Source organism: Bactrocera dorsalis, chromosome 1 (assembly GCF_023373825.1).
Source record: "Bactrocera dorsalis isolate Fly_Bdor chromosome 1, ASM2337382v1, whole genome shotgun sequence".
Classification (NCBI taxonomy): domain Eukaryota; kingdom Metazoa; phylum Arthropoda; class Insecta; order Diptera; family Tephritidae; genus Bactrocera; species Bactrocera dorsalis.
In genome coordinates, this window is record NC_064303.1 from 95,511,899 (window position 1) to 95,537,825 (window position 25,927).

Consider the following 25,927-nt stretch of genomic DNA (forward strand, 5'->3'; position numbering starts at 1 on the left):
AAATGTTTATGTCAATGTCAAAATAAGCTAAATTATTTTGATGAAAATGATCAGAAAATTCTAAGCATATTTTAGCTCTTGCTGGACCACTTGAAATTACTTTGTTAAAAAATTTGATATTTCAAAAAAATGTATTTTGCTAAGTTAGTAGGACTGTTCTTAATTACTGTGCCAAATATGAGCGCGATGTGTCTACCAGTTTGCTTAGAGCAGTTGCTTAAATCGGTAAACCTCAGTAGAGTGTTGCGATTTTTATAGTGGCTAAAAATATCGAACAAAGAATTTGTCTTAAATTTTGTATTTCTAACCAAATTTCATGTGCGGAATCGTTTCGTATGTGGAAAATGGTTACAGTGATCCATTTTTATTAAAAACACAAGCCTACGGAGTGGCTCAAAGCGTTCCAGAGATCGGCATTCCTCCTTCTGGACGACCATCGCCCTCTTCAACTGATGAAAATACGATATTAAAAAGTGAGTGATATGGTGCTTGAAAATCGTTAGGCAAGTGTTAGAAAGATGACTAGAGAGTTCCACATCCCTCGCGAATCCCTTCGAATGATTGGGGTGGATATTTCAGGTATGAAACGCGTTCTTGCTCGAGTCGTGCCGATAAAGCTGAATTTTTTTCAAAAAGAGTACCGTTAAAAGATCTCTTTAGACACGCTTGATCGTGCGAATTTCGATCGCAAATTCATGGAGAGCATTATAACTACCGATGTAGCATGGGATTATAAGTTTGACATGCAAACATCCGTCAAAAACGGTCGGAGTTGTGAAAGAGCAGTTCATTGATTTTAGAGAATGATAATACACCATCGCATCGCGCCACGATTATGACCGAATATAAAGCCAAAATTGCAATAAAAACCATCGCTCAATCACTTTATTCACCAGATTTGGCTCCGTGTGATTTTTTCTTGTTATCCAAACTGAAATAGACGCTCAGTGGAACCCATTTTCAGTCAATCGAAGAGATAAGAAAAAAATCGCTGAGTAGCTGAATCGCCTCTCAAAAAGTGCTTATGAAAATGTTTTTATTTTTTCTCACCGACTGTTTCGAAAATAGATTTGTTCATAACAACTTGTCAGATAGTTCCATGACTTTAAACACTGAGCTTGTGTTGCAAATAGTTGACCGTTTGTTATGCTATCACCAATTGAATAGTTCGATTCACCACCCTACCTCATCAAAAATTTGAAGCTTTTGTTATTTGGCTAATTTTATGGCACTTACTTTAAAAATATGACACTTACATATGTATAAACAGTACATACATATAAATCTAAAAATATTCAAATACCTTTCTGAAGAAACCGGAAACCTCTGGATTATTGGATTAGAAAAATATTGCACGGCAACAAATAAAAATTTCCATTTCTTTTATGTTATGTATTTATACAATTATATTTTGAATTGATCCAATTAAACTTGATGAGGCACAAAAATATTTCAATTTCGTATTTCACTGTCAAATATGAAACTTTAATCGAATTAATAACTTTTTGCATTCCTTTGTATATTTAACACTTGTTGCTCACACTCAACCTTAGAAGACACTGACTTTTTATTATACTCGAAACTATTAAATTACGCTTAAATTCAAATTTCAAGTAAGCGAACTTATATGTATATATAATGGCATATATCCAACTTTAATCTAATTACATAAATCCAAATATATAGTATTTATGAAAAATTTAAATTCCAGAATAGTAATTCACATCATATTTTTGAAAATAGTGAAATTTATGGTCGATTTGGCGCAATTAAATAGCAATTAAATCTGAACTTTAGTGCTTATTATGGCAATCTTTACAATTAGACAGGTGACAATAGAGGAAATGCACATACATATGTATATGTATATGTATATGATGTAATCTAAAAGCTACAAATGTTTACTTTTGTAAATAAATATGTCCACAATTTCCTAGCGGCTTGTAATTTTTGTTTTTAAGCTTTTTATGTACTACGTTATACCCGAAATACTTGTATGATTTTAATTATTTTTTACACAAAGGCTACTTATAGACTATATCAGAGTTACCTAGTGTTTATCTTCCACTAAATTTTAGTGGGCTGTTAACTTAAAAGTTTCATAACCTTTCTTTTATCACATATCATAGTCTCATAAATAGTGTGATAAAGTCTACAACAATGTAAATTTCTTCAAATTACTCTAATTTATATAGACTTCAGGACAGATTACATCTTGACACTGCATTAGAGCTTGTTTCCAACATATCCTACGTTAGCCAATATCCTAAGTAATCTTTCTGGTGAATTCACAGATTATTAAATTTTTTAGTTTCTTCGCCTTGTCATGTAAAAATATATACCAAAGCTTCTCGGTAGAGCCTTTTGCAGCGAGAGTCCAGTTTTAGAATCTATAGTAAGATTACTTAGATCCACAAACCACGTACAAGTTAATAACCTCTCATGTAGACATAAGTATTTCTTTTACAAGTTGTCAATTCAAGTTCTGGAATCATACTACAATATTTACGAGGGCTGCTATATATATTTCTGGCCTAATAATGAAAATAGGAATATTTATCAACGAAAATGGTTTTATTTTTTTTTCAAAATATTCTCCATAAAGATTTATACACTTTTGCATGCGCTCAAACCAATTTTCGAAGCACTTTTGAATGCTTCAACAGCATCTTCTGGCGACAAAAATCGTTAACCACGCATTATTTTCTTGATGTGTGGGAATAAAAAGAAGTCGTTGGGTGCCAACTCAGGGCTGTATGGCGGATGACCCATCAATTCGACGTTTTGGCCAGTCAAAAAGGCGCTGGTTTGAGCCGATGTGTGAGAGCTCGCATTGTCATGGTGCACAGTGATTCGTCTTCTCTTGTTCGTTTTTAGAATTTCTCCGAAGACTTCAGGCAAACAAATAGTGGTGTACTACTCAGAATTGACCGTCTTACGTTGCTCAAGCGGATCAGTCGCCACATGACCAGTTTTGCGAAGAAAAAGGCGACCATTTGCTTCGAAGTGCTTCTTCCACGAACAACTTTCGTTGGATTTGGCTCGTCTTGGAAGACCCACACGGTCGAATGCTGTTTTGTTTCGGGCTCATACGCATAGATCCATGATTCGTCACCTGTGACGATCTTATAAACGTCTTTTTAAGCACCGCGATCGTATTTTTTCAGCATTTCTTTACACCAATCCACACGAGCCTTTTTTGAGCGATTGTCTAATTGTGTGCGTCGGCCACGATTGAATTCGTTGTACCAGTTTTTCACAGTGCTATAGGATGGTGCTTCATTGCCATACAAAGATTTTAGTTCATCGATGCACTCTTGTCGTGATAATCCACGTCGAAAGTTGTGAAAAATGATCGCACGAAAATGTTCACGAGTTAATTCCATTTTTTGGCCGAGATGAATTTTTTAATTCCCTGTAAATAAAACAATTCACGATTAAATGACAAAACGTTCCAATGGAAATGTCAGATTGCACCTGGCAATACTTAGTGTTGCCTAGTCCAGAAATATATATAGCAGCCTATGTATTCCATCAGTGTAAATCGAAATTTGATTATTTTCACTAATTTTTTGAAGCTGTGACTTTTTTCAATTCCCGAATAAAATTTTTTTTTGATAAATGAAGCTTGAAATCTCACCTTTTCAACACTATATGGTATGGGACAATGTGATTGGTAGCACTGGAGATATACATATGACTGCAACGACATCTATTGAAAAAATACGAAAAGACTTTTTCGACTACTAATATTTCTCATCAAAACTTCAACCTTCGATTTTTTCTTATATTTGCGTAATATACGCGAAATCGAGTAGAAAATGTATATGCGTGAGTATATTTATATTTAAATTATTGTATTTAAATCATTGAATAAAAAATTAATTATCTTGAATTCATGATTTATATACAAACATTTGACTTTTATATTTTATTATCAAAAAAATTAGGGTTTTTATATATTTAATAATTTTACGATTTTACGATGCTTTACGACGAGTTGTGGGTACCCCAAATGTAAATGCATTTTTTCTAAAACTCGAAAATTAGATTTATCAAAAACGCTTAAAGTAAAAGTACAGTACAGTTATTTGAGTAATAAAAACTGCTCGAAATATAACTCTCCTAATTATAATTAGATAATAATTATATTGCTTGATAACACCAAAACAAATGTTCAAAGTTTAACCGTGTCAAAGGCGATGACATGAGAGTACATGTAATTAGAAGATGTGTTCACACAAAACAAAAAAAATCATGTATTCCTAACATGATAATAAAAAAAAATTATTATAAAAATTTATTTTGTGTTGTTTCTGCAATTTGAGATCGCACTGAAACTAGTTGTGTAATTAAAATAAAGACGATAAATTAATTATAATTCAAGTACTTTTAAATTACTAACCGGTTAATGAGTGTAAAAATAACTCAAAGTCTTCAAACTTCTGAGTACTTATAGTAATAATGTAGAATTAGATAAAAAGCTAAAATTTTATGAATTTAAAAAAGTGGAAAAAATAAATCGATTAATAAAATTTAAGAAAAGTCATTTAATATCGGTAGTGAAATCAATCGCGTGATATGAAATTTCTTTTCGCTCGTTGTATTAGATTCCCTTTCAACACTAAAGGTTTTTCACCACTATAGGATTTTCACCACTATTTGCTCTATACCACTACGTACATATATAGGCACTCGGAATATAATGAGCTTGAATATATTTTTTAGATTTTTTGATATACATAGTATTCGAGTGATGTTATACTAAAACAGCAAAAAGGTTGCCACCTGTTGAAATCAAAGCTATTTATAAGAGACATTAAATAATAAAGAGTTTTTCAAAAGCTTAGAATCACAAAAAAAATTGTACACGGTTGCCACCTGTTTGAATTTAGTATGTAATCGAAACAATTTATAAGACGCGCTAAATACTAAAAACCTTTTCGAGACCTTAAAATTAAAAAAATATTGTGCAAGGTTGCCACCTGTTTAAATATATATAATCAAAAAGATACAAGTCAAAACAATTTTTACGATGCACTAAATATTACAAAAAATTTCGTGAAGTTAAAAATAAAAAAAAAATTGGACAAGGTTGCCACCTGTTTAGATATACATATGTAACGAAAACAATTTATAAGACACAAATAATAATAAAAATGTTTTCGAGACCTTAAAATTACAACAAAAAAAATTGTAAAAGGTTGCCATCTGCTTGAATATCTGCAATTCAAGCAATTTCTAAAAAATAAAGAGACTTTCGAATCGCTTAAATTACCTAAAAAATGTTTACAAGCTTTTCACCGAATATATTTTTAATCCAATTTTTTTTTTTTTCAAAAGTAATGAAATATTCCAATAAAGCTTAAAACGTTTTTGGAGTAAACTTATCCATTGGAGAAAATTACATAAAGTGTTTAAGAAAACTTAAAAATAGTCCCAAAGAATTAGTTTAAATATCGATCGATGCGTTAAGAAAGCTAAATAGTATTACAAAATAGTGTCAAATATATTTATAAATACCTTGTTAATACCATCTATTCTCGTGTATTTTCATGTGTGCGCGTCACATATAGTACATATACTAGAACAAAGTCCGACGACCTAGAGGTGCGCGTAAACATTTTTACTTGCTTTAATTTAAATTCATTTTTTTGCGATTTTAGTGAATGGACTTGAGCGTAGCAGAGAAAATAACGCTATTGACTATATGTGTGTGTATATATAATCTTACTAAGATACGAAAAAGATCTAAATCAATTTCAATCAAACAAAAATAGAAGTTCGCATTTCTCTTAATTGGCACTTAAATAGATTTAGAGATTTAGGAAAGCAATAGCTGATTGAGTTGAGATATTTGAACAATTAAATGTCGGGAATAGCCCCTAAGGTGGAATTACATATCGTCAACTGAAATCCAAAGTAGCGTATTATCAAAAAAAGATTGAAAATCGTTGTCAGATATGATAACCAATATATAACCATTTTGTAACGAAAATCCTAATTTTGTTCCAGTATGAGTGCATGATAACCAAAATATAACCGTATTATAACCAAAACTCAAATTTTATTTCAATATGAGTGGCTGCTATTATATCGTTTTTCCTTCGCCTGTAAACTTATGAAAAGTGGACTTACGTTATTTTGCATTCTAGGTGACGATATATAATTTTATACACAACCTCAGTACCTATTTGTTATGAAAGAATATGCTAATAATGTAATAATTACTTAATTACAATTATAAATACAATTTTGCAAAACGGTAAAATGAATTTTAGTTTCCCCCCTCAATGTAGAATTGTAGAAATATTTAATTGTTATTTGAAATTGTGTTTCATGCCGCCTGCTTCGATAAAACTAAAGCAAAAAGTACACTTGTACCTTTTATAAGCGAATCTTTTTCTTTAAGCTTGCTGACCCTGTCTTAGTTGTCAACAGCTGTAAAAATTCTCTTCTTCTTTTGCCTCAGTTATTCTTCTCTGCTGCCAAATTGTATCGTATTTTCCACCAGAAACTTGACTAACCAGTGACATTAAAAAGTATGGAAACAAATCTTGCATTAAATATTCTAATATCTTTTGAATTTTTCCTTTATAGAAAGCAGACCCTCATATATGCAATTAGAAAACCTAGGTATGAGCAATGATAGAAAGCTCAACTACTCCAACAGTTTGTTTTTCTACACCTACTCTTTTGTGCTACTTTAAACGATTTATACTAATTGTTTGTTCGATTCGCCACCCTCTAAACCAAAATTTTGTTCGATAAATTTTTGACATTTTCTCTGTTATTTCATAATGCTCACTCGCAGAAGTTCTCTTTCCTATTTGCAAAAAAACTAGTCTGGACTATAGGTAAATTGAATGCATAAGAATACTAAACACTACCCAGGCGTTTCTAGTGAAACCCTATCGACTTGTACGGCCCAGCATAGTTCTAATGGAACACAATTCCGACTTTTATTGGCCAAAGCCCGACGGTTTTGGGTGATTTCCTCCCATAGATAGTCAAAATGTTGACAGTACAGATCCGAAATAAGAGTTTGGCTGTATGGGAGCAGATAATAGTCGATGATTCCCAGCCTATCTTACCACCACATGGGAGTATCTCATGGCAGATGATTCCCTCCCAATCTTACAAAACATGTAGCAAAACATTCCGAACCGTTAATCCTGGCTTGAACACCGTTTGCGTCGGCTCACCGTAATTTTACCACAACCGTTTGCTCTTCATGTTGCCGTAAGTGACCCACTTTTAATCACCAGTAATCATCCGCTACGGAAATGAATTGTTGCGATTCTAATAAAATGTCTACCGGCAACTAATGTGGAGTGTAGGAGCAAAAATAAAGGATTTCAGTTTATTTATATCTATCATGCTTGGCATATGAGTCTCCACAATATGTTTACAGACATATCTACATATAAATATGTATTTATATTTATACGTTAATATAAGTAGGTGTTTTACTATTGGAAAAGCTTGTCATTCTATCACTGCATTTACTAGAAGCTATCGGTAATCAACCACACTATAGATATGACGTTTAATAGCCTAATGTTGACAGCAACAAATATGCATGTACTCACCTTGCTAACTTATTGTCAATATGTACACTATATATTTATTCATAAACGGCTTCAAATAATGCATAAATAGTAATGTACACAAATATACGAGCACGGATGTGTGCAAAGCACTTTTATAACCAGTTGGAAGCGTGTCTCTAGTTTACATAACGATTAAAGTTGTTTTGATTTATCAATAATTAGTGACAAATTAAAGTAAATAACAGCTGACACCTATAAATTTGAGCGTCGAAAGTTGCGTTTTGTAATACCAATGAGTGTCAGAGAGAGCAAAACTATTGACGTTTTCTAATTATTGCCAAAGAAATATTGAAATTGTAGAATTAAAAGTATAGAGTGGGTCATCTAACGTTTTAAATTTGAATTATCTATATTTCGACATTGGAAACGTCAAATACCATTCGGAAAATGACAGATATTCAGTAAAAAGTTTAAAATTTACGAAATGGGTCGCTATTCACTATTCCATAGTTTGCAGATTGGGCAGAAGATCGTTTGACCGAAGATGGTCAATTTTACCGAAAAATCATCTTTTCGGACGAGGCTCATTTCCACCTCGATGGTTACGTTAACAAGCTGAATTGTCGTATTTGGGGCACAGAAAACCTGCACGTAATAGTCGAGAAGCCAATGCACCCAGCACGAATCACTGTATGGTGCGGATTTTGGTCTGGTGGAATCATCGGCCCATTTTTCTTCGAAAATGAAGAAGGAACCGTAACCATCAATGGTGAGCGATATCGCGCAATGTTAACCGAATTTTCCTTCAAGCAAATTGAAGAGGAAGACTTGGACAACATTTGGTTCCAGAAGGATGGCGCTACGTGCCATACAGCAAACGCTACACTCAATCTTTTAGACCCTATCTTCGAAATTTAAAATTTTATATGGTCCACCCTATACATGGGTTTCCTCAAGTAAAAAAAAGCTTTTTTCAACAATTTTTCTCATAGTATAAGAAATGAAATATTTTAATAAAATTTATGGCAGATATTTCTACAAAAATATGAAAACTTCAGTGAAAATTTCACGATTTTTTTCAAATAGTTGTAATCGAAAAAATCCTTCGGCAAGTCTTTAAGAATTGTATCTCAAAAACCAGTGTGAAATTTCATGAAAATCGGTTGAGTAGTTCTCGAAAAATCTTGCCACCCGACTTCAAAAATACAGTTTCGAGAAAAACGCGCCTCGAGCTCACAAGTTCTCATTGCTGTATCTCTGAAACTGTAATAAGACAAAAAAAAATCGAATTTTTGAAACGAGTTTTTTTTTTGTCTTCTTTCTTCTCTACATCCAAGTAAGCAATCAACTTCAATTGGAGCATCTTGTCAACATTCTTTTAAAATTATTTTAAAATGTATCATATTTCGGTATGCTTTATAAAAAATTGTGTCGTCATGCGATCTTTTGACAATTCTCTGGCGCTTGACGTGACAATTTAACAACTGCTGGGACTGTCATAATTTCTTTATATACATATGTATATTATCTCAAAAAATCACAACATGTCTCGCAACACCTATAAATAAAATTTATAATAAATATTTTTTATTTTCAATTTTATTATTACTCTTTTCTACTATTGAAACGAATTATAAAACAGTAAATTACTATCCCGCACAACAATTAAAATTTTTATTCAATAATGTGTTAGGTAAAATTCAATTTAATTACAAGTTTTGCATGATAACTGGCAAATAATAAATAGTATTATACTAATTGCATTAAATATGCACTGTTGACAATCCCTCACCTAAAGCGCCCAATGAAAACGCCGTATAATCTGATGTCGGCTTTGTAACCATTCAAACGACATACAATCCGCTAGATTGACACTGTCTCATTAAGCTGTTTTGCTCAGAATTTTATCAATTAATCTTCTACACAATTTGCATTCAATATAAGGCGATTTACATTTATATACAAGTAAAAGATGCACAGGAAACGCAATATCCATTAAGCTCACAATTGGTTATTTATTGTTACAGTTTGACATATTGAATGACAGAAGTTCACACCTGGAGGATATGGTGAAATACTTAACCAACTTGAGATGATTTGCAAATTACAATTTGTGAATATGGCTTTTTAATAATTATTAAACACTTGTCATAGTAGTGGTACTGTTCAAATAAATATATATGAATATTCTGTTCTATTCGTTTCGTTGAACTGAATTGACCTAAAAAAATATTTAAACAAAAAAAATGTATTTCGTCACCTAAAATAGAAAACAACGTATCATAAAAAATCGAAATTGAGTATTTTATTGGTTACGATGCACTACATCATGTTATAGATATGTGCCATAAAATTATTAGCCTCTTCTTGCAGATATAACCAATATATAACCATTTTATAACCAATATATAACCATTTTATGACCAATATATAACCATTTTATAACCAATACGTAACCATTTTATAACCAATACGTAACCACTTTATAACCATTTTATAACCAATACGTAACCACTTTATAACCAATATGTAACCATTTTATAACCAATACGTAACCACTTTATGACCAATATATAACCATTTTATAACCAAAACTCAAATTTTGTTTGTCAATAAGAATAGTTTCGTTTTTCATTCGCCTGTCAACTTATAAAAGTGATGTTATGTTATTTTGCATTTTAAGTGAAGACTTGTAGAAAATGTCTGCTTTACAAAAATGTTGGCAAAAATTCAGATTTTTACTTAAAAATCAATACTTCATAACTGTAAAAATCTCTCTAAAATAAATTGCAATTTTTTTTATAAAGTCTAAAGTAATTTTCTTAGCAACCACTTATTATCTAGCCACTAGCGTACTAGTTTTAACTATCTATCTTTTCATTTATTCAATATCAATTTCCCACTGGGTCTCCATCTGCATCGACAGCTTAAAGAGGCGGCAACGTAATGCACTTACTGACAAAAATAATTGCATTCCAAATAAACAGACGCGCAAGATTAACAAATGACTGTAGTTCCCGTCGACAAATGAAACAATAAAACAACAAATAATACACATGTGCCTACATTTGTTTGAATTTATTTACATTTTACCGATTTATTTGCGAAAATGCTTCTTTCTTTCTTTTTTTATCGGCGGTGTAAGTTGCTATAATAAACGCCTGGAATCAAATTCTGTTTCTGTTTGTTTTCTTGACTGTTTCAATTTTCCTGTTTGTGAATCATACAAAACTATTACAAATGTAGAGTAAACAAATTGTGCTTAAATGCCCCATCATATTTAATACTATAGTTACAAGTGTCCACTCAAGTGCATATGTAACTTTTTGAGTGTATTTCAAAAAAACTGTCTGCCGTTTGATTTTATTGCTATTATTATTTATTTACTTTGTATTTAGACTCATATTAAAGGGCAGTAATTATTGTTCTAAGTAATGAAGTCTAAAGAAAGTAACCTAAGTGTGAAATTAGAAGCTTATGTCAACAAAGATTGTCATTTATGACTTAAAGCCCTTATAGGTACTCATTTGTATTTTATATGATTAGTTTATAATTAAAATTGTCATCAGTTAATGGCTCAGAACGTCGACATGGAAACAATGTTTCTACATCACAATGTGAATTTGTAAAGAGATTTATGCAATAAAATTTACCATTTTATATTCACGCAACATGTTGCAAGGTATATAATAGCTTTGTTCACCAAACGGTTATTTGTCATACCTAAAACTATGCATTTTGGGTTTACCATACATATATTATAACAATCACTATTGCTAGACAAGTAGATTTTTGAGTATATTAGACTTTTTCCTAGCGACGTGTAAAGTCCAAAGTCTAAGCGGACAATCCCGTTTCGATTCAGGCCTTGGAGCAAAAGATCGCATGTGTCATTCGCCAGTTACTAGTCGAAATACTCGAACGAGTCGTCGAAAATCGAACTCAGCGGATGGACAATCTGAGACGTAGCCGCGGCTAACATTTGAAAGAGATAATCTTCAAAAAATAAATGCCAAAGAATGTACTTTCGAATACTAATAAATATTCCCCATTAAATTTAAAGTTTCTGTGTTTTTTCTTTAATAAAGAAGGGAACCTCGAAATGTATCACTCTTTTATATAGATTAAGGTCCGATATAACTCGCTAATTCGGACCAATTCTTCCTCTTGTACTGTTATAATGAATATATTAATTTCTGTTAATGAAATTGGCTTAAAATAGCTTCGGATATTCAGCTGAATCTCTGATGGTGAAAAAACCGAATGAAGTCTGTTAAAATATCTTTCAGGAACAAATATTGAATTTGTAAATATGACACAAGTCTTTTAATAAAGTTTTACTAACCCCCAAAGTATTACAAGCGTTTAAATACCTTTAAATTGTGATATTATGCTATATAATGTTCGGTTCCACCCGAACTAAGCCCCTTCTTTTTTTGTTCTATAACTAATTTATATTCGTTGAATTACACACCTCCGAGCTTTAATAAAACAAACTATTTGATTTCTGCCGGCTGACGAGCCGATAGACGCGTTATGTAAATATTATTAATTATCCGTACAATGTATTTTCAATATATTACTATAAAATCAGGAATGCGGAAATGCAAAGAGCGGGGGTGCATAAGTGTGGGTAAACAAGTCATTATTTTGCAATCAAATATAAATCTTTGTGAGGAATCACCCAGCGATTGGGCTAATGGTTTTCACATCGGAGGGGTATACAAAAAAATCATATAAGGAAGTTACCAACTTTGAATATGGGTTATTGAAGCTCGTAACTTCTTTAACTGTACAATATAATGTCAACAATTTACTCCCAAATGCTATACGATAAGATAAATATATCGTCACCTGAAATGCAAAATAACGTATCATCAAAAAATTCGAAATTGAGTGTCTTATTGATTACGCTTCACTACTTCAAATTACGTACATAATATTGCATAGGTCCAACATTTCCAGGTTCTTCCCTCTGATATAAACCAGTTTTAACCAATATTAAAATTTTTTTTCACTCATGTTCCATTTTATTTCGTGTTTCGTTCATGCCACTGTAAATTTCCGAAAATGTTGTTACGTTATTTTGCATTTCAGGTGACGAGATGAAGATTGCACCCCTGCCTAAGAGGTCTGTTATGCCCTCATGCAGGCTACAGAATGGACTCAGGAAAAATGTATGGATCATCTGGTATATTTTAACTTTAAGTTCTATCTTCGTCTATGGAGGCTTTAGGATAAAATAAAACAAAAAATAGACAAAGAATATCTATTCTTCACAAATTAAAAATTTTCCAAACAAGAGCAAGAACATAAGTGGTCTGATCTTAAAAAACTATTCACTGATTATAGCTTTGCCTTGGACAATACTCGTATTCCATGCCGTTCACTTGTACGGCAGCTATATGCTATAGCGGTTCGATATTGACGATTCCGACAATTGAGCAGCTACTTGGCGATAAAAGGACGTGTCCGAAATATCAGAACGATAGCTCACAAACTGACCGACTCCTTCACGTATATATGTATGTACATCCAGACGGACAAACGGACATGCCTAAATCGTCTCTTATATATATTTTATAGGATCTCCAACGTTTCCTTCTGGGTGCTACAAACTTCATAGCAAATCTAAAATACCCTGTTCAAGGTATACACATTTTATAAGGCTTTCAAAACAAACAGCATAGTGAGTACAACTATTATGTGGGAAAAGCCGTTGTCTTCGAAGATTAAATGAGCTCTCAGTGGGAAGGAAACTATTGAGGAGTTTAGTAGAAGATTTTAGTAGAAAGTAGAAAATTTTTTACCTCTGTCTTTGTCTTTCCTTTGCTTCGAGATCTATGACAATGTACCCGCGATCTAGGTGTTGGATACTAGTCAACAGCGTAGAAGACTAAAAGGACTCATCCATTAAACCTTCTCATTAAGTTCAATTGATTTCAGGATTTGAAAATTACTCTTCTCGATCTTTTTTATCTAAAATTACTGTCATTTTACTGTTTTTGTAAATTATTTAATTTAGTTATTCTGATTATACTAAGACAAATTCTAAATTAAATTTAGTATTGAAAAAATATATTATTCTTAGAAATTAGAATAAGTTATCTATGGCATAAAATTACTTTAGAAATTTTCCAGTTTTTGGCACCGGCACTTATTTTGCTATATTTTTTTAAGAAAAGTTATTAGCAACCAATTATGGGTATCCAAAGGACCGATTTTTCCAGCAGGAGAAGAATAAATCAAGCTAAAATGTGTTAAGGCTGGGTTTACACTATTTGAAGTAGCATATATGATCGGTTTATAGGTAAACTCTAACCACAGTAGCGTTTTCGATCATCTTAAACCGAAGTAAATTAAATAACTGATGTTACATGCCGAGGGACAAAATATTGTAGGAAATACTTTTGTATTAGCTGTGATGCTGTCACAGCCGGATATCAAACAATGTCCTCATGTAACAGTATATTAGCACTATTTTGTGTATTACTTTAGCCGGGTTTCAAACCAATCAAACCATCATTCAATAAAAAAGATAAAGGCAGTTGACAAAAACCAATAATTTTTTGAACTAGGCGCAACTCAATGCCTTAAAAATATCTAGGATATACTAAAAATTGTAAACTATGCAATTTATAAGCACAAAGCTTACTCAACCACTTTGTTGTCTTTATACTAGTAATTTAAATTGTTCGTAATCTTAGAAATCATTAATGCATAATATAATTGCTTATAAACAATTTCGATCGTGACTTAATTATGGAAAATTACAAATCACATAACCACTAGTACTCACAGTGAAAACTCAATTCTTCAAAATTCCCGCAAGGAAACCAAAAACAGACGTGAATTGTAAAACGAGATTCAATCTATATGTAGATATATTTAGTGCAGGCAACAACAGATGTTTTGTTTTTAAGTTTCATACACACTTTTGATACAAAACACTTTTTAAAATATACAACACACTTATTTATTTACACAGATAATATAGAAAAGCAACGATAAATTTCATAAATGCGAAAATGTATTTCGAATATTCGTAATCAAACAGTTTTCTGAACAACGAACTTTGGCTTTCTTATCAATGGCAGTTGATAGCGGGAAGATCTTTCAGGCGCGTCGTCACGATTATCGCGGCACTCAAGTCAAATCAAATACACTAATACAATGACAGCATGCACCGAAGTACCGAAACGCGTCCTGTTTTTCGGAAAAATTTTCCAAAATACAAACTAAAATTTCACGAACGAATTGTACGGGACTTTTCACTTCCGTAACTTACAAGTGTGTGAATTTGATATTTTCACAATTTCGCAAATCTTCGCCGTATTAACGAAACATGTGTTCTTTACACGTTAAACGCTTGATAACGACTGTCACGGCTGCCTGTTGCTTTGCCTTTGTGTTTACTCTGGGCGCTAGCGTTCGGGAGCGTTTTCCGTGACTTTTGTCATTGTTGACGTCGTCGTCGCCGTAGCCGCTGCCGTTACTATAGTCATCGTTGCTGCGACTACATATCATCATTACGGCAGCAATCGGAATCGGATTTTAAATTATTGTAGTACGAATTGGAAACTATATTCGTTTGTTTGTATGTGTCTACGAAAGCATGCGTTCGTATTAATAGTTATAGTTGCATAGTGTAATCGTATAGAAATTATTCTTGGCGATAGCGCTTTTTGAGTAGGCTCTTATTAGTGGGTATAATCCAGTGTATCCTATATTCTCTTGGCATTTATAAAAATTCCAGAGCTGCCATGTCATCCAGAAAAAACAACGGCTTGATGTGGTTAGTGAGCTGGTGGTATCATCGATCCATATTTCTTCAAAAATGATGCCGACCCTTATCGCGTCATGATAACTGACTACTTGATACCTGAAATGAAGCTCGAACAATCCTGCTTTGATTCTATCCTCGAAATGCTCGAACAAGTCTTCCAAAATTGGACTGAACGGTTAGACCATCCGAGACGGAACCGCCGCCAACATTTGAAAGAGATAATCTTCAAAAAATAAATGCCAAAGAATGTTGTTTCGAATGATAATAAATATTCCCCATTAAATTTGAAGCTTCTGTATTTTTTTAATTTATTTTTTTAAAAATGTAGGGAACCTCGAAATGAATCACCCTTTATAGAAACGATCAGTGTAACGAGCTAAGTCGATTTGACTTTGTCCGTCTGTCAGGCGGTATGTACCTGAACCAGCCCTCACTTTTTGAGATATCGATCTGAAATCTTACACGCATTAATTTCCTTTACTCATTTTTCGGAATTAAATCTTTGTGTGGGAACCTTTTTTATTGGACAAGATTTTTTTCAAGAAATTGGGTTCAGATTAATGTCTAAGATATTGTCTCCGAAATTGTTTAGATCGCATCACTATAGCATATAGCTGCCTTTCAAACTGAACTTTCAAATTCAAATCCGTGTATTGAAAACTGTTTTATTTGACGATACACCTTCTCGAAATTTGACACAGATTATTATTTAAGACAATGCTACAATCCCAAAAAAATGCCTGAAATCACAAACCCAAGATAAGTAAAATAAGATGCATATGTAGTATTTTAATTTCACGCAATTTTTTACGTAGTGGTACCTGAAAAATACCAGGTTACTAATATTTAACTCCCGAAATTTCGGAATTTGGATAGTACTTTCGGGATTTTGTGACTTCATCCTGTTTTTTCGTATATTTATATAATATTCTTCGTTTTCCTTCGAAATCCCAAATTTTCGGGATTTACGTACTACTTTCGGGATTTTGTGATTTCGTCTAATTATATAATATTCCTCGTTCTCGTTCGTCTAATTATATATTTTATCTCGTTAAGCTAACAAAATTCAAAATAATCTTAAAAAGTGGGGTTATAATCGTTTTCCTCAGCTATGAGTGTTTACAATGACATCACTTCCAAAGTTTGTAGCAATATTTATTTCACTCTAAGGTTAGAAAAAATATATAATGGTACAGAAAATATCGTCATGTTTATTAATATGACTTTATCAAACGAAATTTCAAAGTTCTATTATACAAAGCAAATACCTACTTGTATAAAGCAAATAGTGGTCACGGTTCCGAAGCTGATCGTTCGTTTCGAAATTCAAAAAGCTTTTATCAAATAATGACCTTTGGTCATCCGATGAGTTTATGATTCAAATTTTTTATTATTGAGTTGAGCTAACCGAACTCATTTGGTCTTTGTTGATCGGGATGGAGAACAAAACGAAGATTATGAGCCAAATTAACAATCAGTAATATATACATATGTACGAGTATATATATATATAATATAATATAAAATTTGCAAAAAAGTACCGGGAAATTGTAAATAAAACGCAAAATACTTAATTATTTATCAATATTTATTTTGTCGCCTTCAAAGTACGCTTTTCGTACCCAAAATATCCACCAAAATCATTCGAAGGCACTCTTAAGAGATGTGGAGCTCTCTTGCCATCTCTCTAACACTTGCCTGACGATTTTTAAGCACTATCACTTTTTAATATTTTCATCAGTTGAAGAGGTCGAAGCTCGGCCGGAACTAGGCATGTCTTCGCCGATGTCTCGACCGTCTTTGAAGGCTTTATACCACTCGTAGACTGGTGTTTTTCGAATCGCCGTTTTCCAATATTCGCAACGATTCTTCACACGAAATTTGGTTAGAAATACAAAATTTGACACAATTTATTTTATTTATATTCATATAAAGCACCTGCTGTAAACAAACAGGTTGACAGATCGCGCTCACATTTGGCATAGTAATTAAGGACAGTCCTACCAACTCACCATTTACCCGGGGAATTTAACTACAATTTCCGGGTGCTTTTTTGTCTTAATGTGTAAGTGTACATATATTTGAAGTTTAATTAAAATTTAAATTCTCCTCTTCCTTTTTGTGGCGAGCGTCTACAAATATTTGAAAAACAGAGGGATCTGTAAATTATGAACCGCAGATATATTTTATGAGAAATTTTTTCATAACCGAAACATACATGAAGGTTAAACCTCAGCTATTGAAGAGCAATTATTTATAGAAAAAAATGTTTTTGATATTGTTCAGAAGGAGAGATGGGATTTAGGACCTGCTGAGTGTTTCTAACAAAAAAAAAAAATTGGAAAATGCAGCCGAGTGTAGGGATTATCAACTGGCTGGAACTGTACCCTTTCGGTTAAGTTGAATTGACTATCATGGAAATGGTCATCCAACACAGTCGTTTCAATACTACCTGCCAAATAGTATGTTTTTAATGATAATAAGTATACTAAGGTTTTAGTCCAAAAAATTATGTAATATCGTTTTAGCTTACAGGCTTCGATTACTATAGTATGTAGTCGTATTCATATATAATATTTGGGAATAATTTTTATTGAAAAACGACCGCCTTTAAAGAAAAAGAAAGTGCTGTTTCACCAAAATAATTCACCATCTCACAAGCCAGTGAAAACAATGGCCAAAATCCGTTAATACGCATCCAGGTCTGGCCAACAGAGACTATTTCCTGTTCTCAGACCTTTTGTGTCGAGTGAAGAAGTGATCACCGAAAATTGGTTTCAAAAAGTTGAAGGGTCGCTATAATCAGTGTATCACCCTTGTAGGGAACTATGTTAAATACACAAAAAATGAATTTTGCAAAACAAATGTATTTTACTATGGTAGCCCGGAGACTCTTCGATTGACCTGTTAGAATAATGTATTCTTTAACCCTCGGATTTACCAAATAAAGTCATAATTTTATGGTGGTTCAACGATTTGACCCAATTATAACATTACAAAAACTATAACTTACAAAAAATAAACAGCAAAATCGATATTATTTTCCAGTTTATAGCCCCACTACTATACTACGAGTATATACATATGTATGTATTTAAATTTTTAGGATAAGCACCATAAATTACAAAATCATCTAAACTTTGCAGTGAATATATACTAGTATGTATTTCTACAGACAGCTTTAGTTACATACTTATATTTCAAATAATATTTGGGCACAAAATATTACATTAATATATTTATATGTAAATAAACATTGTGATTAATTTTCTCTGTAATATATTCTGTTATAAATATAGTGAGGCTGTCAAGTTCCCAAATTAAAATTTAAGGTTGGGAAAATATAAACATTGAGAAGTGTAAATTCGTCTTTTCAAATGGTGTTTTAATTAAATAAAAGCAAAAACTTTTGTACCAAATTCCAAACATCTGTTCCAAGGTGAATATTTATTGTGCCAATATTTTCTGATTCCCGTTAAATATTTATATTAGCACAGACTTGATGTCTAAATTTGACAGACATTAGAAAAACATTTCTATTAGTCAAAATATAATATTCAAAACATTATTCAATTTATTTTCTGCTTAACCAACTAGTTTGTTTATTTGATATACTATATACATTAGGGTTTTTTTTTTTTGAACTATTAATTTTTTCAGTCCCGTCACGAAATTTGCTTGGAAATATCCTAAAAAAATTCCCTAAATATTTTAGCCCTTAATATTAGCATTAAGAACTGGACCAAGCCCTGTAAAAATTTTGCATAGAAAATACACTACAATCGTGAGTTTTTGTCTTTAAATTCCTACAGATCAGAGGTATTTTATGGCATGGCTTTGACTTTAGACGTACATATATTTCTCAAAATTGTTCACTCTACAAAGTGCCCAGTTCCATAGTCGTAATTCACACCAGCGAGTTATTACCGGGCTCTAAACCTGATTTTTCCATGAAATTCGCATTTTTTTTGTATTTATCTCGTAAATGCAGGAGCTGTAGAAAATTTTAAATGAGAAATTTGTAGAAAATTTTATTTGCTATAAAAAAGTTTCGAGGTCAAAATCGCTGTCATTAATACTCGTAATTCGTAATCAAACAGTTTTCTGAACAACAAATACTTCTCGAGATATTCGGCTTTTTAAGTAAGGCTTTATAGAATTTTTATAGATGGTATGTATATATCTTCCATGCAATAGATTTTTCTGATTTTAAACTTCGCCTTAAAAATCGCTGTCTTGAAACCAGCTTTAGACTCGTAATTTCTTAGGTAAAGTTGTTCAGAATAATCCGTACAACCATATCCTGTATACGCGATTTTACAGAAAAAAACTTGACCCGCTCTAATGTACATATGTATGTATGTTTCTTTGTTATGATTGTTGACTCTTCGTAGGAATTTGTAAACTTTCTATAAATATTTCTAAAGTCAAATAAACGTCAGTTATCGACTAACAAATCTCCCGAGTATATAAGGTTATTTATAAGTAAATATTATATGTATTTACATATATGTATGTATGTAGTGTTCATGTATGTTGTATCATACATAATACATACATACATACCACATACGGATCTAATTTTTGTTAGACGCTCTGGAGGCAAGTGATAAGCATTGGAAACACTGTTGAAACGCTCTGAAGACATAAATACTTATATAAGTGATAAGGACCAACCATCAAACCGGATATGTACGATTATTAAACTTCTTGATACATGGATTTAAATTCCAAAATTAGCCAAAATTTTTAACGGTTGACGAATGAATTAAGTGTACATAGAACTCTGTTTGATAATAACACTGGTCTATATTGGTTTAGGTTAGTTTAGATGGTTGATTAAAGATCGCACGTGGACTGATATATGTAGTCCTTTGTGAAGCCATAGAGAAGCAGCACTCCTGTGTTTGGACCTATAGATTAGCAAAACGCTTAGTAGCCAACACAAATTTGCATAGGCGTTCAATTTCAACTCCCGCTGATTGGGTGGGGGATGTCTGAAGGTGTACGCTCCCAAGTGTTTAAGCCTTGGCCCCCCCACCAAATGCGACCAAGAATGAAGTGTAGAGTTGTTTCCACCTCATATTTTTCCATACAGCTTCGACGAACGGCGTCTGGTAAGATTCCCAACCTTACAGCATGAAAGCCAATAGAGTAATGGGCTGTTAAAAGCCCCACAACTGGGGAGAGGCTAGCCTAACTGAGGGCAAATACAAGATACTTGTAGATCACTAGATCTCCTGCGATCTATCTTGTGCTAAATGCTTTTGCGACAACGCAATTACCGATGGTTACGCGTTCTTTTAAGAAGTATAGTGGTTTTGTTATCTTAGATATAGGATCTATTTTGGATATATTTGTGTTCACAATTCATAACACTCTAATTCAACTAATTTTTGTATGTAATCCAACAACAACTTTTTTAAACAAGTATAAAAATTTATGATTATACGATGCGTACCTAAACATATTAGGGTCAACTTTTCGTAAACACATAATATACATGCCTACACATTTACATATTCCGGGTTATAGTAAGTGCATGTGTACTTAAACATAATATAGGTAATCTGTTTTTGATTACTTGCGTATGCCCATGATGTTTGTTAGAAGGTGAAAGCTTAAAGATGCGTAATCAGTGGATTTTCGTCACTAATCAGTTTATTAATATACATATGTACATATATACATACATACGTATGTACAAATTTATGTAGCACTCATTTGCAGTTTGTCCTGATAATTACAAGCTTATCAGTGAAACGAAATGAGTGCAGCTTCTTGGGGCAAAGGTGTGTGTTGTTAATCATGGGAACTCAAGATTTTTCATTTTTTTTAAATTATTTTGGTATTAAATTTTTTTCTATATAAGTTTGCTTAATTTTTTTTTGCAGATACATGATCCATCAGGTTTTTTTTAATTAAAACATTTTTGATTAAAAATAAAATTTAAAATTTTTCAAAATAAAATGTTCATTTTTTTCAATTTGAATTTTAATTAAAAAAAAAATCATTTATTAAAAGTGAGCTTGTTAAGCCCAGTGCATATGTTGGTATATATGTATATTATGTATATTGAATCTGTTTTTTATTAATTCATTCTGAAATATTATTTTCATGTACTAAAAATCGCTTAAAAACGAACACACACCTCCAACAAATTCATTTCACCACACACAGCCCACCATTCCAACCAAGTAACCAACTTCTCGGCGATAAAAATTGTATTTTATAAAATAAAAAAACAAAAATCGCCACAAAAGAGACTTGGCATAACATGTAAACCAAATCAATTGCTAAAACGTAATTGTTTACTCTACCGTTAGTAGGTAACTTTTAACATTAGTGTTAATCTGCCGTTGTTATTGGATTATTTGCAGATTAGCGGTGACGAGCTGTTAGTAGTTGAAGTTCTTGTCTCTCTACTGTCAAGGGAAGAAAACAACTGAGTTGACGTGTGTTTTTAAATATAACGGGGGGTTGTTTACTTTTATGCACATAAATGTGTGTGTGAATGTAGATAATTAGGTGAATTGCATTTTCAAATCTGATTTTACTTTTCTCATATCATATTACAAAACCACGTCAAGTTGGCAACGTGGCAATGCCTACTTGTGGAAGTTGCAGTTTATACTATATAATTTAATTTATGACAATAAAAAAGTCTCGCAATAATGCAGGTGGTGCGCCTTGATGATTATCAATCATAAAAATCATAAAGAAAAAGTTTACGCCATATACATATCTAATTTGTTATTATTTTTTTTGTTTTTTTCTGCTTAAATTTTTTCTATAACAATTTTCTCCTTAAGTTTAGAGCTATGCTCCACTTTTTAATAAATAAACCTTTGTATTGAATATTTTGCGTAACTGCTTTAAAAGTAGTATCCGTCAAACTTGCATATTATGTTCTGGCAACAGATGACGCTGCGCTGATTTAACTAAAAAAGTGGCAGCGCTGTGTTCGGTTCGTTCGGTTTCAATTGACATAAATATACTTATTAACATATTTTTACTCATTGTAGTTTACAATTTTTGTTGTTGAAACGATTTTACGTGCTTTATTGTCTATATCACTGATCAAAAAAGATATATGAAATTATTTTCTTACTCAACCTTTAGCTCATCGAAAAAATTGGCAATGTCAGCAACTGCTAAAACAGCTGTTTTGATGAAATGCATTTCTAAATGCATATAAAACAAATTTATAAAAATTGCGTTTACATTGCTTAAGAAAAAAGAAAATTTCAATTTAAATAAGTGCATGTTCATAAAATTCATCCAGCAAAATAAAGAAAAAAACATATGTGTCATAACTAACAAGTGCAGTTTTATTAAAAAATCTACAAAATTTTGTATTAAATCACATATTAAACCTTATCTACAATGGATACCGAAATCCTGTCTCAAGCTGTGGATAAATCGCAAATGCCACCATTGCATCAAAAACGCGTTTTGGCATTTATTAATCACTTTATAATAAATTCATGCAATTTCCTCAATGACTTCGCCTTGAAGTGCGAAAGTAAATTTGTGGACTTGGAAAGAAAAATGCAAAAAGTTGAAGCTGCATTAACAATAATAGAAGCAAAGGTATGTTAATATAACAAAAAACTTCAATTACATACATATAATATAATATCGCTTTGCAGTTAGCATCTGTGCCGGATGTTACAGACACCACAGCAACTCCCACTGCCAGCAATACTGCAACAGAAAAAGTTACATCTGATGCCGCAGAAAAGACTGAAAATAAACCAGTCGGAGGAGAGACGACAACCACTGATAATGCTTCGGATGTGCCTGAGCCAACGGTAAATGCAACTCCGGAACCTACAGGTGTGCGCGCTTGTGAAGATGTGCGTTTTAAAAAGTTTTTCAAAATGGTGCAATTCGGTGTGCCTGCCGGAGCGGTAAAAATTAAAATGCAAGCAGAGGGTGTTGAACCAAGCATATTGGAGTGAGTAGTTTTCAACGAAGCTAAATAATAGTATTATTAAAATTTCTGATCTCTTGCAGCAATCCCAATTTATTGTTAACAGATGGTGTAACAGAATGAATGCGATTTAATGCGTATTTTGAAAATACACAAATACCGATTTTCGAGACAGTAGGACAAGGCAAATGTGAAATCTTTGGACGAACTGCTTGCATCCACCATTTATGTGATATGAAAATTGTATAAAAAAATACATAAAAATAATTTAAGTAAAATAAAAGACGAACTGTAATTTTGTTTGATTTTTCTTTTAATTCAATGTTTACCTAAAAAACATTGTTTTAAATTATATTTTTTCACAAAAAAACTTGTTAAAAATGCTTTTCCACAAAGTATTCCGTATACAAGTTTTACATTGGTAAAAAACAGCGAAACGCGAAACAAAAAAGCAGATGGTGGCTTGGAATAGGGGGCGAGTGATTTAGAACTGAATCATCTGTCCCTTCCTCTTTTTGTCACCTCCCAACTCGAAATGTTTGCAACGCTTCAGTGGAGTCTGCTTGCGGTACTTACATTCGGTGCACTCCATACGCAACACAATCTTTTTGGTGGTCTTAGCCTGAAACACGAAAATAAATAAATATTAGTAACAGCCATAAATAATTTACAAAACATATAAGCAATTGTATAATGTATAATTTTGTATGAATGTTCCAACAGAGCAACTGACAATAGCGTACAATTGCAGTTTGTAAAGTTTTCAGCATTCAGCAATAATATTGCATACATCTATCCCACCAAAGAGCCTTATAGTATCAATTTTTGATCCAACAGCAATTCAGTTCTACAAATATGCAAACAAATAGCAGCATATCGCTTTGAATTCGTACCTTCTTTCTGAAGATAGGCTTGGTTTGACCACCGAAACCTTGTTGTTTTCTGTCGTAACGACGTCTGCCCTGAGCACCTTTACGCTCCTTGGACTTCTTGTACTGTGTCACCTTGTGTGGCTTGTGGCACTTGCACTTCTTGCAAAAGGTACGTCGCTGTTTCGGCACATTCACCTAAAATTCAAGCAAAGTTTTATAATTAGCACACTTCAACACAATTCCAACAAGCAACATTTCAAGGAAAATTTTTCAAACACTAACGTAGCATCGCAAATATAATCATGCAAATATTTTTCAATTAACATAAATATACCAAAATATTGGTATTTATTTAAAGATTCGTTTAAAACACTAATTTACACATTATGTACGAATATTTTTGCGATGCACCGCGATTTTTATATAGAATTTTATTTCGATTTTCCGCAAAACGTACCATCTTGACGATTCTTGGTTGTCAAAGAAAGGAAAAAAAGAAAGGGAGAAAGAATAAACGGAAACGATACAACTGTCAGATGTCAAAATATATAAACAGAATAAGTAAACGTCAAAATGGTGACAATGAAGCACAGCTACAGGGTTGTATGGCATAACTGTTGAAATATTTATATTTCCTATAATTTGAAAAAATATTCCTTATAATAAAATTAATTTTAAAGTAAAAATATTTGTGAGAATAAAAAGAGGGTATTTTTCTTATTGGCAAAGATGTGCAGTTTTAGTCTCGAAAAATATGTGCTGGTAAATTTTTTGTTAATGTAGTTAAGGGGTACGGAAATTTAAAATTTCCAAAAATCGTTTTGTTTCTTAAGTTTTTTAAGAGAAAATATCGTAGTCTGTAGAAATATCGGTATCTAGAATATTTTGTCCTAGTTTCAACGCAATTGCAATAAAAATGTAGTAAATACAATCTTTGGGAGAGCTGCCCGTCAGACTAGACCGGTAGGCTATTGCAATCTCTGGTTGTGTGACGATGGTCACGATTTCTCAGAAACTATGTAGAACTCTTATTGCAACTTTTTAAAATTCTTCTAAATAAAATAGCCTCGTGACTGATCGAGAAATTTTATTTTCGATTTTAACTATTTTTTCAAAAAATTTGCCAAAAATTCATTTATTTCCAAATCCTTCGATTATGCCCTATACTCTCAACTAACTGATGAAAGTTTAATTTGTGATTTTAGATGAATTCTTAAAAGACATATTGACGCGAAACTGTTTTTGGGCGGTGGCTGAAATTAGCCTGCTGACAATGGCTGAATTTCTAAAAACTTTTTATTAAAAATTATTATTGAAATGATGCTACATATATTATTGAATATATGCTCAAAAGTTGTAAAAAAATAATTTATTTATTTTAAGAAAAAAATTTTAAAATAGAAAATTTTTGGCCCTCAGAACACACCTAACCCCGTAATGATACAGAGAGTTTGAGAAATCACATTGTAAACAGAAGACTTTTAATTTTATTAATTATATAAAATATAAAATTACGATTGAAGAGAAGTTAAAGGAAAGGAGAACCACCATAAATATACCGATGCGATTTCGAACGTCATTAATTTTAGATATGTACTAAATGCCATTCACAGAGGAGCCATCAACACTTTCATTGACTTTCTCACAGTGAATGACATCCTTGGAGTCGAAAGACTCCCATTGCAGACTGTGAGCTCGAGTTGCCGCATGAAACTGAAACGACCCAGCACAATTTCATTTTGGATACTGTAGCAGGTTAAACTTCTACTTATCCGGATTA

The 25,927-nt window shown here is 32.3% G+C and overlaps 3 protein-coding genes across 3 annotated transcripts in view; 1 reads left to right on the forward strand and 2 right to left on the reverse strand.

Moving 5' to 3' along the window:
• Positions 1–15,047, reverse strand: part of LOC105228721 (protein peste) — a 44,282-nt gene extending 29,235 nt beyond the window's left edge. Inside the window, exon 1 of the mRNA XM_019991216.3 lies at positions 14,353–15,047. The gene's annotated coding sequence lies outside the window, so the exon portion shown is untranslated. The remainder of the gene's footprint in view (positions 1–14,352) is intronic.
• A 7,441-nt stretch (positions 15,048–22,488) lies between these two features.
• LOC105228723 (WASH complex subunit 3) lies at positions 22,489–23,570 on the forward strand. The gene is made up of 3 exons (XM_011208663.3): positions 22,489–22,932; positions 22,992–23,299; positions 23,359–23,570. Exons 1-3 carry the CDS (start codon positions 22,726–22,728, stop codon positions 23,396–23,398), a joined length of 555 nt encoding a protein of 184 aa, XP_011206965.2. The 5' UTR covers positions 22,489–22,725; the 3' UTR covers positions 23,399–23,570.
• Positions 23,568–24,734, reverse strand: LOC105228722 (60S ribosomal protein L44). Its single transcript, XM_011208661.4, has 3 exons — positions 24,605–24,734; positions 24,169–24,342; positions 23,568–23,897 (listed from the first exon to the last, which is right to left on the reverse strand). Exons 1-3 carry the CDS (start codon positions 24,605–24,607, stop codon positions 23,760–23,762), a joined length of 315 nt encoding a protein of 104 aa, XP_011206963.1. The 5' UTR covers positions 24,608–24,734; the 3' UTR covers positions 23,568–23,759.
• Between the last annotated feature and the right edge of the window lie 1,193 nt (positions 24,735–25,927).

What these genes read in the sequence shown, in the direction of transcription:
- LOC105228723 (XM_011208663.3), top strand. Translation starts at nt 22,726, where the DNA reads ATGGATACCGAAATCCTGTCTCAAGCTGTGGATAAATCGCAAATGCCA. An exon ending in TAACAATAATAGAAGCAAAG is followed by an intron (nt 22,933 to 22,991) that starts GTATGTTAATAT and finishes ATCGCTTTGCAG; the next exon opens with TTAGCATCTGTGCCGGATGT. An exon ending in GTTGAACCAAGCATATTGGA is followed by an intron (nt 23,300 to 23,358) that starts GTGAGTAGTTTT and finishes GATCTCTTGCAG; the next exon opens with CAATCCCAATTTATTGTTAA.
- LOC105228722 (XM_011208661.4), bottom strand. An exon ending in AGCCTATCTTCAGAAAGAAG is followed by an intron (nt 23,898 to 24,168) that starts GTACGAATTCAA and finishes TTCGTGTTTCAG; the next exon opens with GCTAAGACCACCAAAAAGAT.